Source organism: Toxorhynchites rutilus, chromosome 1 (genome assembly GCF_029784135.1).
Source record: "Toxorhynchites rutilus septentrionalis strain SRP chromosome 1, ASM2978413v1, whole genome shotgun sequence".
Taxonomy (NCBI): Eukaryota; Metazoa; Arthropoda; class Insecta; order Diptera; family Culicidae; genus Toxorhynchites; species Toxorhynchites rutilus.
The window spans coordinates 31,129,851-31,143,368 of NC_073744.1; the positions used below are offsets into that span (position 1 = coordinate 31,129,851).

At 39.0% G+C, this 13,518-nt stretch overlaps 1 protein-coding gene across 1 annotated transcript; it reads left to right on the plus strand.

The window, feature by feature from the left end:
- Positions 1-1,610: 1,610 nt before the first annotated feature.
- LOC129780168 (uncharacterized) lies at positions 1,611-13,181 on the plus strand. The gene is made up of 3 exons (XM_055788159.1): positions 1,611-1,648; positions 4,827-4,966; positions 5,123-13,181. The coding sequence occupies exons 1-3, from the start codon at positions 1,611-1,613 to the stop codon at positions 7,321-7,323; spliced, it is 2,379 nt and encodes a 792-aa protein (XP_055644134.1). The 3' UTR covers positions 7,324-13,181.
- Positions 13,182-13,518: the final 337 nt, after the last annotated feature.

The following is a 13,518-nucleotide window of genomic DNA, read 5'->3' on the forward strand; positions in this document are numbered from 1 at the left end:
GGCCCCAAAATCCCCTACATACTAATTTTCATGTCGATCGGTTCAGTAGTTTCCGAGTCCATAAGAATCAAACAGACAGAGAGACAGACAGACAGACAGAAATCCATTTATATATATATATATATATATATATATATATATATATATATATATATATATATATATAGATCCTGCAAGTGCCAAGAAAGCCGCTATAATTCAAATCACCATCATCATCACACAAATGAACCCGAACACGCTCCTAAATTCACAGAAGCTCTGTTCCAGCAAAAAATTATACAAATCTATTCGCTTCTGATTATTTAGGATATTATCTTAGACACTTCTTTTGTCGAAAGTTTTTGTGGCCCTGAAAAGCATCGATGAGTTTGCATTCTCACGAGAATCATACACGAGCAGATTTATAGATTTTCGTTATTTCAATAGCTTTTCATAACTGGGTTGAAAAGTTTATGAGCTATGGGAAATAATTTTTTAGGTCAATAAGTAACAAAAATCACTCATAAACTTTTATCGTTCGAAAGTGATTGTCATTCCGCTTCTTCCATCCGGCAAAGAGATGTTAACGCTCAAATCCTTGCACTCAAACTTAACGCTCTCGTTTTCGAAACTTGTAACTTACATCCCAGTACAGATGCAGAATCAATCTCCACCAGAATGTCGATACGATGCCTTCACCGAAAAAAGTTACACAACTGTTAGCGATATCCATCTTCCATTCTTCCTTTGTCTCGAGCAAAACAGCTGTGTCTGACATCAGCATTGAGAATGACTGCTAGCTGGAGCAAGACTGTAGCTTAGATAAAGATGGTTATGATTTGAATTAAAGAGACTTTAAAATTTATCAGTTAATTCTGCCGATTTGCCAAAAAGACCGATTTGGAAACTAAACTAACTAAAACTAAAGCCGTCTTGTCACTAACTGGATGACCGATGAATCGCGAATGCTGTGAAATTGCGAATAGCTTTTTTAAACTCAATAAATTGAAAACGAGTAGAGCTTAAAAACACATTGCCCGTAGATCGTACGCTGCATTTGTCATTTCTGTTTCATGAAAACGTGCCCTATTTTCTAATTTGGCACCATTACTGAAAGACCGGGTCTAACAAGTGATTCAATGAGAAAGGGAGATCGCCGATTTAGAAAGCTCCCTTTGATGCAAGTTAACCTTTTGGACTGCCATCAACTAGAAAAAGTTTCCCATGAAGGGGAAAATACAAAATTCACGCCGTCCGACTCGTGTCGAGTGCCTTTTGCTGGTTCCGCCCTCCCTGACTACGTTATGGTGAACAAATTGAGGCTACCGGTGCGACTCTCCGTGCCAAAGCTCATGACTTGCCAAAATTGAAAGTCAGATGGTCATACAGCAGCTCATTGCGCCAACAAGGAGCGCTGTGCCACTTGTGGAGAACAACATGTGTGCAAACTCTGCAGTGCAACTGAGCATAAATGTCCATAGTGCGAGGGAGCCCCACAAGGGCTCTTAGCTTGTGAAACTTATGAAAGACGTTGGGAGAAACAGAAGCGCTCTTTGAAGGAACGCTCGAAGCACACTAAGTTGACGAAATGGTCGCGGACTCAACTAACGAGGAGAATTCCCGGCGCAAAAATGTGTCCATTCCCAATGTTCAAGGACAAGCCTCTTCGGTAATACCCCCTGCTAGTTTCCCTAAAAAATCGATAAATAAGGTTCCTCATGGCGTTCGTGAGAATAGTTCACTTTCGAACGACTCAGCACTCTAGAGGGACATCAAAAACCTCAACTGCCCCTGCTTCATCGTCAAGTACAACTTCTCAATCTAAATTTAGGAAGTTGTCCCAAATCTATATACAGTAGAACCCCGATTATCCGCGAAATAGTCGAGCTAGATCAACGCGTATAACTAAAATCGCGGATAACGCAATAAAGGGCTAAAAATGAGGTACAAACACGAAAAAAAAGATATTTTAGCATGAAGAACTATGTTTGATAAATACAGCAATTATTGAACTATCCATTTGTAAGGTCAGTGATCAGATTATGTGAAATCCATGACCAAAACAAAAGATCTAGACTCTATCATTCACTGACAAATTTCGGGAAGGTTTATAGAATTACTAGGGAACTCGCATTCGCGGATAATCGAGGTTCTACTGTATATAAAAATGGAGTGATGTCTGTCTTTTTGTCTTTCTGTCTTTCTATCTGATTCCTATGGACTTGGAAACTACTGAACCGATCGGCGTGAAAATTTGTGTGTAAGGGTTATTGGGACCGGGGAAGGTTTTTATGATATAGGGGCTTATTCCAGAAGAATTTGTTGTCATATTCCAAAAGCCGAGCTCGACTAAAAACAGACGAGTAGCTCGTCTGGCGTCAAAATTAATCAATTAACAGTTCTACGATTGAACCCATGGAATTAATCAATTAATTCACCTTCACTTAGTAAGAAAAGTGAATGTTTGAAAGTATTAGTTTGGGGAAAATGTAATCCATTATTTTTGGGTGAAATTGAAAACTATTTTTAAATAACCTTCAAATTGTCCGGTTTGGGTCAAATATGCACCGTTTTATTGGAAAATTGTTGGAATTCATAATGTCTCTATCATATAGGTCTTGGTTCTCATTGGTGAAAAACCATAGCGTTGAGGGACATATGACATTGTTTGCCTATTTGACGCTTCAAGGCACGAAACGACATGTTTTCTGTCGAAAATTAAATGCTTTCTGACAACGCTAGCCATCGAGACAATAATGGATAACTTTTTCCCAACCTAATATTTATAACAAAAAAAACCATTTTGGGCACGACGAAGTTAGCAGGGTCCGTTAGATAATTATAAGTGTAGAATGTTCTCGCTCTCTCACCAAAGCATTATTTTCCGTTTCTATTCTACTGCCGATCTGATCGGAGCCTCTAGTGAAAAATGAACTATCGATAAAAAGATATAGATTGAGTATTGAATATTAAGTATCGTTGGTTTTATTACCGCTAGGTACAAAGAGTTTGTGTACTGAATCGCACGTAAAGGTTGTTTATTTTATATGTTCACAAATATATTGAGTTGTGGAATGAGTTTGTAGCGTAGCTTTTATTCAAATAAAAACAATAATTGTATCAATAAGTTAATCAACCATCTTCAGTTGCTTCTGCAAAGCCGACCATCGATCCTTTCCAGAACCACCAGTCAGTTCAAAAAAGTTCTTCCCTGTATCAATTATAATATAACACTTATACTCATCCACTTACACACTTACAAGAACAACGATAAGCGAATTCTCAAAATATCCATTCATTCATGGTGAATTGAGTGAGATGCAACTTCAAACAAATTAGTACTATGGCGAGGGTAGTCCTACGTCCAACTTGCGTTATATCACAGATATAACCCACCTTAAGCTTAAGATATAACCCACCTCAGCTTAAGAAACTATTATTTTCAATATATCCACAAAAATCGCATATTTGTGGTAGAAAATCGTTATCAGAAATAAAAATCTATTCAAGATTCTTTGAAGAAAACCTTTATTCTCAATTAAAGGATATGGAGAATTTATTCATCGTTCATTATTTTTATGTAAAAAATTTTTTATTTCTGCCAAAAATGTCATCTTTTATTCGCTTCAAGTACACATGCATTTTCTCCCAGTTTCGTAATCGCAAATAAAGACCCGAATATCCGGCAAAGTACTATCCGTTTTATCACTAGTATCAACGTTTTCTCTAACTAGTACACCCAAAGTTAATTTTCAGCACAAGTTATGGCGTCCCGATTTATTACATTAAATGAGCTGAAAAATAACAGAAAATGTTCTATATATATATATATATATATATATATATATATATATATATATATATATATATATATATATATATATATATATATATATATATATATATATATATATATATATATATATATATATATATATATATATATATATATATATATATATATATATATATATATATATATATATATATATATATATATATATATATATATATATATATATATATATATATATATATATATATATATATGCTAGAGCCAATATGAGCGAGCGAAACAGGAGACACATTTAAATGAAAAAAGCAATGCTTTTCGTATAGTTTGCCAAATACACGACCCAGTCAGAGAAAGATATATTCTCGTTCATGTTCTTCTTTATCCTCTTAGAAAGCTTCATTTTATGATGAGGTGTAATATTATCACGCTTCAATATAACAGCGCTGGCAGCTATATAAATAGCGTGGTCGTGTGATATAGCTTTGCATTCCAGCCGGCCATTGGCGTCTTTTGAAGTTTTTTTTTGCGCAATCCCAAATGAAATGAGAAAAGAAAACAGAAAAAGATGTCTGCTCGCATACATACAAACCATTTTTAAGCTTTTAAATCAGTTCATTATTTGCGCATTTGACTCTCCAGCACACGAAATGGCATCATTTCTGCCAAAGATGAAATGTTTTCTGCCAACGCTAGTCTGGGTGTAGATGTGGTATGGATGAATGTAAAGAAGCTATACTCGATACAACCTGAACAAAACATATTTTCAGTATTTTCGATTGAAAAAGCATTGTATTAAAACATGAAACTGTCCAACCTAGTTCCTATACCATAAAACCATAATTTGTCGCATATATAAAATGTTATCCCACTTACGTACCCATCTGCACGGCCAGTGCCGCGGAGATCTCTCAATTGTAGTTCGCCGCAACGTCGCCATTATCAAATAAACCACCACCCATCGCCACCCGACATTCAAAATCGCAAAACCATCCTCTCAGACTCACGCACACGTACATCGCTAATCGCTTTTGCTTCTCTACCCCATTTGCAGATTCGAGATACATCATTTACAATTTAAATCCGACAGCATAACGAGACGGCTGAGCATTGATGGGCCACATCCGGGTAATTGGTTCGCCGTGGCGTTCATCAGCTGGACCGATCCAAACAACGAACGCATCGAGCAGCAAGGTACACAGAGATGCTTCCGCGTGTATGCAACCCTCGCGGAAGCTTCATTTGTTTTGTGAATGTGTACTGCAGTTTATGCCACCCGAACGGATGTTTCCGCTGAAGATGGGAATTGGGATTATTGAAACTAATGCGACTCTCTCGTTGTCTTTCCAGGTTTGGCCCCGTCCTGTGAGACACTGCTGATGTCCGAGATGGCCGTGACCCGCATTACGCCCGCAATTCTAAACACACAGGGCTCGCACAGAGGTGTGCTCGGTACCAACCAGACTGAGCCGAACAGTTACAAGTTTTTCGTGCCCAGCGGGGTTGCGGTGGTGACCTGGAGCCTGCAGATCACCAAACCTTGCAACGATTGCAGCGATGTGAGCTTCTTCGTACAGACGCACTCGTTGCCTACGCACAAGGACTACCTGCAGAATGCGATCATCTGTCCGAACCAGACGGGCGATATTAGCATTGATTTCTATCCCCAGGAAAGCGCCTGGCATTACGTGGATTTGGACTTTTTGGGAGAAGAGGACAGTCATTCGAACCGATCGAGCAATGAGACCGCCAGACGGGAGGCGAAGTTCCAGGAGCTGGAATATGTGATAGGGATGGATTTTATTTCCACACAGGAGGAACCACTACCCGAAGATGGGGACGACGACAAACATGACACGGTGAAGGCATCCGTTGAAAAGACTATCCAAAGGAGGATGTTCGATCAGCACCCGCTACTGCGACAAACCTATCGGGAGTTCTTTATGTTTGACTACGACCTACTACCGGATATCAACGGGACGGTACCTTTGACTTTGAACCTGAGCGCCGGGAATCCGGCGCTACTTGCTTTCGATGTTAACGATGTCTACGACATCGGTGGAACGCTGAGTTTCGCTGTCGCTATGCGACAGGACATGAAGGGTGCCCTTATCGACGCTCATCAGGCAAACAGCAACGATCACGTCGGGGTAGTGGCCGAGAAGTTGATCGACGTTCAAGAGGACTTCGTGGAGGAAACGACCACGACTACTAGCACAACGGCAACACCGGCTACCGGTTCCAAAGAGGTGAACCGTAGCAACCAAACAGTTATCGTGTGCATGCACCTCGGAGAACCCGGAGTTCCGACCTGGCCTGACAAATGCACCTACGGAAGACATATTTTCCCGGCGGCGATTATCGTTAACAATTCGGATTCGGACACCAGCACCGGTTTGGTTCATGTTCCCTTTCCAGAGCCCGGAAAGTGGTACGTCACGTTGGGCATCTTCTGTCACGGGACCGAAACGGCAGCGAAAGTTACCATCATCGACAGCGTAAAGGACTTCATCAAGAAGTATCGGGAAATACTGTTCGATATGAAACAACCGTGCGCATGCTCGGAGTCTGCCGCATACTACCGGCGATGTCTGGCCGACGACGCGTGTCTATCGTCGTTGAACGAAACGGAGACACTCAAAATTAAGGAGTGCATAATGGACGTGAAATGTACGGAGCATTTCGACGATATGGCGAAGAAATTTGAAATTCACCATAAATACACCACGGAGCAGAGTGCAGCCGTCGATGGAACGTGCAACGGTAGCGTAGTGTTCACGATATCTTCGAGTCCGTGTGTGGCCGGAAGGTGTGGGCGATTTGGGCGCTGCTACCACTACATGTCCGGGGGATTCGTATTCTCGACGTGTCTCTGCTTGAGAAGCTACCGGGGCTGGGATTGTACCGAAGATTCGCAGGTTCCATCCAGCGCTTCGGTTCTGCTTGCCTCGCTAATGTTAATCCTCTCCAATCTACTGTTCCTGCCGAGCATTTTCTTCGCTATTAAACGCGGTTACTACACGGAGTCGATCATATATTTCTTCGCAATGTTCTTCTCAACGTTTTACCATGCGTGCGACTCGGGTGAGGAAGAGTTCAGCTTCTGTCTTGTTAAAATCGGGGTTCTACAATTCTGTGATTTCTACTGTGGTCTGCTAGCGATCTGGGTAACACTGATAGCGATGTCCAACGTGAGACACCAGTTCGTCTCGCTACTGCACATGCTCGGAGCGATCCTCCTCGCATTTGGCACCGAGCTAAACAAACAGTCCCTCTGGGTATTCCTGGCCCCAGCTTTGACAGGTCTCTGTCTCATCTCGATCAGCTGGGGTATGCGGTGTCGCAAAACGAAGAAATGTTTCCCCTCGCGGGGGTACCTTGCCCTTTATCTACCCATTGGAACCGTCCTCGTGATGGTCGGTCTCGTTTGCTACGCCTTCCTGCAAACCAAGCAAAATTACCACATAGTCCACTCGATCTGGCACATGGTAATGGCACTGAGCATTCTCTGCCTGCTGCCGGGGCGCAAAACGTTCCAACCAAAGTGCTAGCATACGGTCATGATCTATCTGCTGAACTCCTCCTCGCAGTCGTCGAACTCAATGTCAACGACCACCGCGTCTGCAGGGGCGGGGGGTGCTCTGGCCACCAGCGGGGATATCTCCACCATTACCGGACAGCGGGGTGACATCAATCCGACCATGACCAGAATCACCGCATCGGCCTCGTTTGTAAATAGCCTAACCGATGCCACCACTATCAGCACCAGCAACAGCATGTCGCTGTCATCCACGTTCTCATCACTCGCGTCCACGGGGGCCGCGGCACCTGTACCAGCAGCAGCATCAACAACCAACAGCAGATAGATTTCCGGAAGAACCGAATGAGGGAACAACCCCCTCAAAACACTGATTATAGATTTTAAGCAACACAACACGCTACTACTTTGGAGCTAACTCATGTTAACTGTTTTTAACACAATGTCCTGCTAACTAGGTACTATAGGTAGGAAAATCAGATTCCGTTTAGCTGTATGAGAAATGTTTGCATGTGTATGTGTGTCATCACCGTGTGGAGAACCACCGCCCCAATGGTTGTTTAGTGTCATCGCACTGTTTTCACTTATTTTCACTCGGATAGCAGATCACATAGTGGGCGTGTGTTCACTCGCAGATGAATGATACGAAGGAAAACTTATAATTGATGTGTTCTGTGGAAATTCAGTGGATCAGCACCTTGAAATATTAGTGGAGATAGCTCGCGGCGCAATGCGAGGGAATGGAAGGAACTTTTGCTGTGCGACATTTGAAATTTCGATCATCCAGGGTCGTTGCTTGTTGCCGTCTTTAGAAATATGCTGAGAGTTCGAAAAAACAGATAGAAGTTAAGGCGATTTTATGCATATTCTCATATACCGTTCTGAATCATATTTCGCACGCTCAAGGCATTTGATGTAGAAAACAGATCTAAACCTAGTGGAGGCGATCTGGCGTAATGGTAAAATCCGTACCTCTCACGCTCAAGATCACGAGTTCAATTCTCACTCCCGATATTCTTCCAAAAATTGAAGCAAAAGTAACGAATTAGCCAAAAGTGTTGAAAATCACTATAATACAGAAAAAAAAGATCTAAACTTTGTGCCCAAGTAACTATTTGGTTAATATTTTTACTAAATTAGTTTAAAAAGCTTATAAGCTTTCTACTCTGGTGTTGATTAAAACATCAACAATTATTGAATAAAAATGTTTCGAATTGAAGCGAATAATAATCAAATTTCGGACACTCTGTTTGCATAAATATTTCTTGTGGTTTTGAGCTCAACTTGCATTTCTGTAAAATTACCAATGCAATAAAATGATCAAACATGAGAAAAATGAAGTGTTCGGATATTTTGGTTATTGTTTAAGGTATATTTGAAGATGATTTTTCCATTTTTTGAGTGAACGAATAATCGGTACTTTGATGGTGGTACCGGTTCTGAAGCAATGGCGTGTCGCAGAACGAATTCCTATAGAGGTTTTTAAAAATTCGAGAAAATTCCAAAATGGCTAAATCGGTCGATTAATTCCTAAGATATCGATACCACCAGCTGAAAAAACATGGTTTTGAGAAAAACGCGTTCAAAAATTCGTGTAACAATACTATATCCCTTAAGGTGATATCATACTTTCAACTGTGACATTTCAACGAAATCGAATATCGAAAAATCGTTTTAGGACAAAATATGTGAGGGCATAAGCTTCCTAAAAATGCAAAAAAAAAAAAGAAAATTCGATTTTTTCGACCTTCCTGACCGGGGTCTCTTCTTAACCGCAGTAGAGCCTGTTTTGATTTTCATCTGTTTCGTTCGTCCCTCAAAAATATATTCTATTACTATGTCTATTGACATTAGTTAAAATATTACTAGCATATATTTGTATATCTCAAATGCGCTCCCATCCATCCGCTTCCATCCGCCCACATCCGCTTTGCATGTTGGCCAACACTGATTCTGAGGATGTCCTGAGGATTTTGGATTTTGGGTTGCAGCAGTACGGATAGATGATCCTGCTCGAGTGGCATCCAAAGCGTCTTCGACTTTGTCCTTGTATGTACGCTTCGCATCCATAATAAACCTGAAAACACACATTGTAGTATCACCAATTTTAATTGTCCGAAATATGAATCGTAGGAAAAAAATTCGAATCAAATTTAGGGCATTTGATTTTATATTTTTTTGGAGAAAAATTACAATATACTTCATTATGTGTTATAATCAACTGTGAAACACTTACCAAGCAATAACAGTTAACTGATAACGATGAAGATCAGGGATGAAACACGAGAGAAATTGAACTATTAATAAACGGTTATATTCTACCTGCTCACGCTAAGCGAACGTCAAAAACGAACAATGGGTAATGCTGTTAGATTTGGGACTACTATGTTATAATTTAAAAGTAAATCTAATATAAAATGATAGTGAAACCAAGGGGATAATCTAAAGAATCAATTGTGATATTAATTTCACAGTTATATCATCAGGGCATGAGGCATTTCGAGATATTATTACAAAGTGTCCGAAATATGATGCTGTCCGAAACATGATTCAGAATGGTACATATTTTTAGATTGTGGTTGCTGGCTCTATTAATGTGGTCAAAAAGAAGATTTTTCTGTGAACTAAAATCGACTTCTAAACACCGTTCATACCCCTATCAACGAAATTTCCATATACAGGCTTATCAGCAAGCGCAAAATGCGATTACAATTCTCAAGAAAACGATTTTAATGTAAGCCTCAACAACAAGTAAAGTTTCAACTTTGAATTCCGTAAAAATGTTTGTTGACGGAATTTAAAAGAACAGATTTCACTCTATGTAATATGTGATTTTCAAAATCATGTTATTTTTTGTGTTTGAGTAAATTGAAATTGAAATCATGAGTTTTTGGGTAAAAAAAACATCAATAACTTTGAGTAGGATTAAGATATTGACAAGTTCTACATCGCAAAATATTGGTATTGATGAGCTCTAAAAGTTGTACGAAGACCATTTTGATGTAGAATTTTCAATATAAAAGTTAGAGTAAAAAAACCCGTTTTTTCATAGTTACCCTAATACAACTCAGATAAAAAGCGCTAAAATAACTTTGTGGGAGATATTTATTGTTTAGACAAAAACTGTCTTAGACAAAGTTGTTACATATGATAGAGCGCTCATTTTTATGTTATCAAAAATAGGGTGACCAAAATGTTCGATAAAATGAAAAATCTAACTTTCTTATCTTTATAGATAGAGATAAACATAGTTCAACAATGTAGTAGCCCCAGTTATTTTAAACAACTTTGTAGAACAAAGCTTTTTTCTATCTTTAAAATAATCGATTTAGCGCTTTTTTCTAAGTTGCATTAGGGTGACCATAAAAAACGTGTTTTTTCTGCTTTAACTTTGATATTTGAAATTCTACATTAAAACTGTCTTCGTACGACTTTTAGAGCTTTTCGATACCAACATTTTGCAATGCAGAACTTGTTTATATCTTAATCCTGCTCAAAGTTATTGATGGTTTTTTACCCAAAAATTCATGATTTCAATTTACTCAAACACGAAAAATAGCATAGTTTTGTAAATCACACATCATGTAGAGTAAAATATGCTCTTTCAAATGCCGCCAATAAACTTTGTTTACGTTTGCCCCAGAAGGAATGACAAACAATTTAAGAGAGCGTATTTTTTGGGAAAAAATATCAATAACTTTGAGTGAAGTTGAGATATCGACAAGTTCTGCATCGAAAAATGTTTGTATTAGTAAGCTCTAAAATTCTTTCGAAGACAGTTTGCATGTAAAATTTGAAATATAAAAGTAAGAGCAAAAAAAACAGTTTTTTTCTTGCTGACCCTACTGTAACTTATAAAACAGGCGCTATATTGGTTATTTCAAGAAATAGAGAAAAACTTTGTTCTACAAAGGTGTTTTGAATAATTGTAGCTACAATATTGTCGAACTATGTTCACCTCTATCTCTAAAGATAAGAAAGTTAGGTTTTTTATTTCATCGAAAATTTTGGTCACCCTATTTTTGACAACATAACAACGAGCGCTCTATCATATGTAACAAGTTTGTCTAAGATAGTTTTTGTCTAGAGAATAACTGTCGAGCTCTAAATGCTAATTTCCACTTAAATGCATCTCCTGGACCATTGTGCAATGTGGCTACGAAGTTGAACTACAATTCGACGTTCCTCGCTCTTCACATAAAAGTTACCACTTTTAAACTATTTGAACAAACCAATTCAAACGTTTGTTCAGCACTGTATGGAAAAAACTTATGAAATTCGTCTCAATTTGCAGAGTGATAAGCGATAAAAACTTGCTGGAGTGCTCCAAATAGATGACTTTGACATGATCTTCAATGAGATTTAATTTGCGTATAGTCAGATTCACATTCAGAATCCCGGAAAAGTAATGTATACAAACTCGTCGCACAGCTAGAGTTCCACGAGGTCGCTAACCGCGAGTCAAGCCACATAGCACTAGTCCATGTCGATTACCTAGAACTTATTAGATAAATGTACTGTTAGAACGCTCGAAACCCCAGCTGAAAAAAAGAAAGAATAAATGTAGTGCCCTCTTCATTCACCCCATCGACACCTTTCCAAAACACAAAACAAATCGTGTTACGTGCCTTTGCTAACCTAAGGGGATGCAAACTCATATACTATAAACCCATCATCACCACCATCGAACTTGTTCGCTTCCATTTACCCTACGAAAACAGCGAACAAAATTCCACATTTAATTTTCACACCACAAGTTATTCCGCTTGTCTAAATGTTTCGAAACCTCCCGACATTGCATCGCCATTCTCGGTGGCATGTGCATGATGATGAAGATGATGCTCAAAGTCCGTCAATTAGAATTCACGCCAGCAAAACATACCAACGCTAAAATCAACCCCACCCACAACCAAAAACTATAAAAAAAAAATCAACAACAAAACTGGCAGCAAAAAAATATAAACTTCAAACAATTCCATACTTGCACCAAGAGCACAAAAAATCACAAAACCCCACACCACGCACCCATCGTATCGCGCTTTTCATGGCACACAATTTAGGGTGACTCAAAACATGTTTATATGTGCAATAATTAAAACAAAATAACAACGCGAGACGAGCGTCCACGAGTGTTCAGCTCGTCATGGACCACAGCATCCATTCCTGCTAGCGACATAAAAAAAACAAGTGTTTACAAACTACGTACTAGCACTTTTTCGATGTGTAACAACGGAGCCACCAGCTGACTTCACGATTCCGGAATGGGTTTTTCTGCGATTGATATATAAAAAAATGAATCAGTGTACATTTCTATCAATGTGTGGATGTATAGGTAAATATGGGTGTATGATTGTCATTGCCCAAAAAACAATGCAACAAACATCGGTGTGATTGAACGACAACAACTAAAATTGTGATCTATTCTGTAAGTACGAGGAAACCAACCGCAACACTAAATGTTAGATAACACCAAGTAAAAATTGAACAAAAAACAGAAAAGAACAGGAAAACAAGAGTACTACTGATTGGAACAACAGATTTTAGCAAAGTAGAGAAACAAGAGCAGATGCGATTAGACTAATATAGATTCAAACGAATACTGATTTACTATTCTCGCCTAAAGGTTCAAACGGTTAGATACAATGAGCGTAGCAAGCAAAACAAAGAACTGGGTAAATTCCAACAACTGAAGATATTATTACTTATGAGTGTGTGGTAAATTTTCTACCTAATGCGCCATGATAAGCTGCACACGCACGCCGGATCATCTATTGATTAGTGGAATTGTTCTAAGGAGAAGGAGGGAGCCAACAGAGTATTACTGCAACAGATTGAGCGACAAATGGTGTAAAATAAAGAAGATATTTTTTAGAGATGTATCGGTCCTCTTTTAAGTTATATCACAACAGCCCGTAATCCCATTAAATGGCTTAAATTTATCGCAATATTTCTTATCATTTTATAAAATATCGTTACTCGGAAAAATTGCAGAAACTCAGCGGTGAATAAGAACATGCTTGTTTTTTTCCGAAAACCATGGTCACATATCCTGAGAACCAAGTGATACCCCGAACAGCTTATTGAAAACTTTGGTTTCATACAGAGACTGCAACGTAAATATTAGGCTGCCAAAAAAGTCCTGCGGTATTTCCGCGAGGTGTCGTTGTAAGCGCGTAATTCTAGTTGTATTCATTGTATCGAGTCATAC

Coding starts and splice junctions, on each gene's coding strand:
- LOC129780168 (XM_055788159.1), top strand. CDS start 1,611: ATGTGTCCATTCCCAATGTTCAAGGACAAGCCTCTTCG. Junction 1,649..4,826: donor TTCAAGGACAAGCCTCTTCG/GTAATACCCCCT, acceptor CCCCATTTGCAG/ATTCGAGATACATCATTTAC. Junction 4,967..5,122: donor CGAACGCATCGAGCAGCAAG/GTACACAGAGAT, acceptor TTGTCTTTCCAG/GTTTGGCCCCGTCCTGTGAG.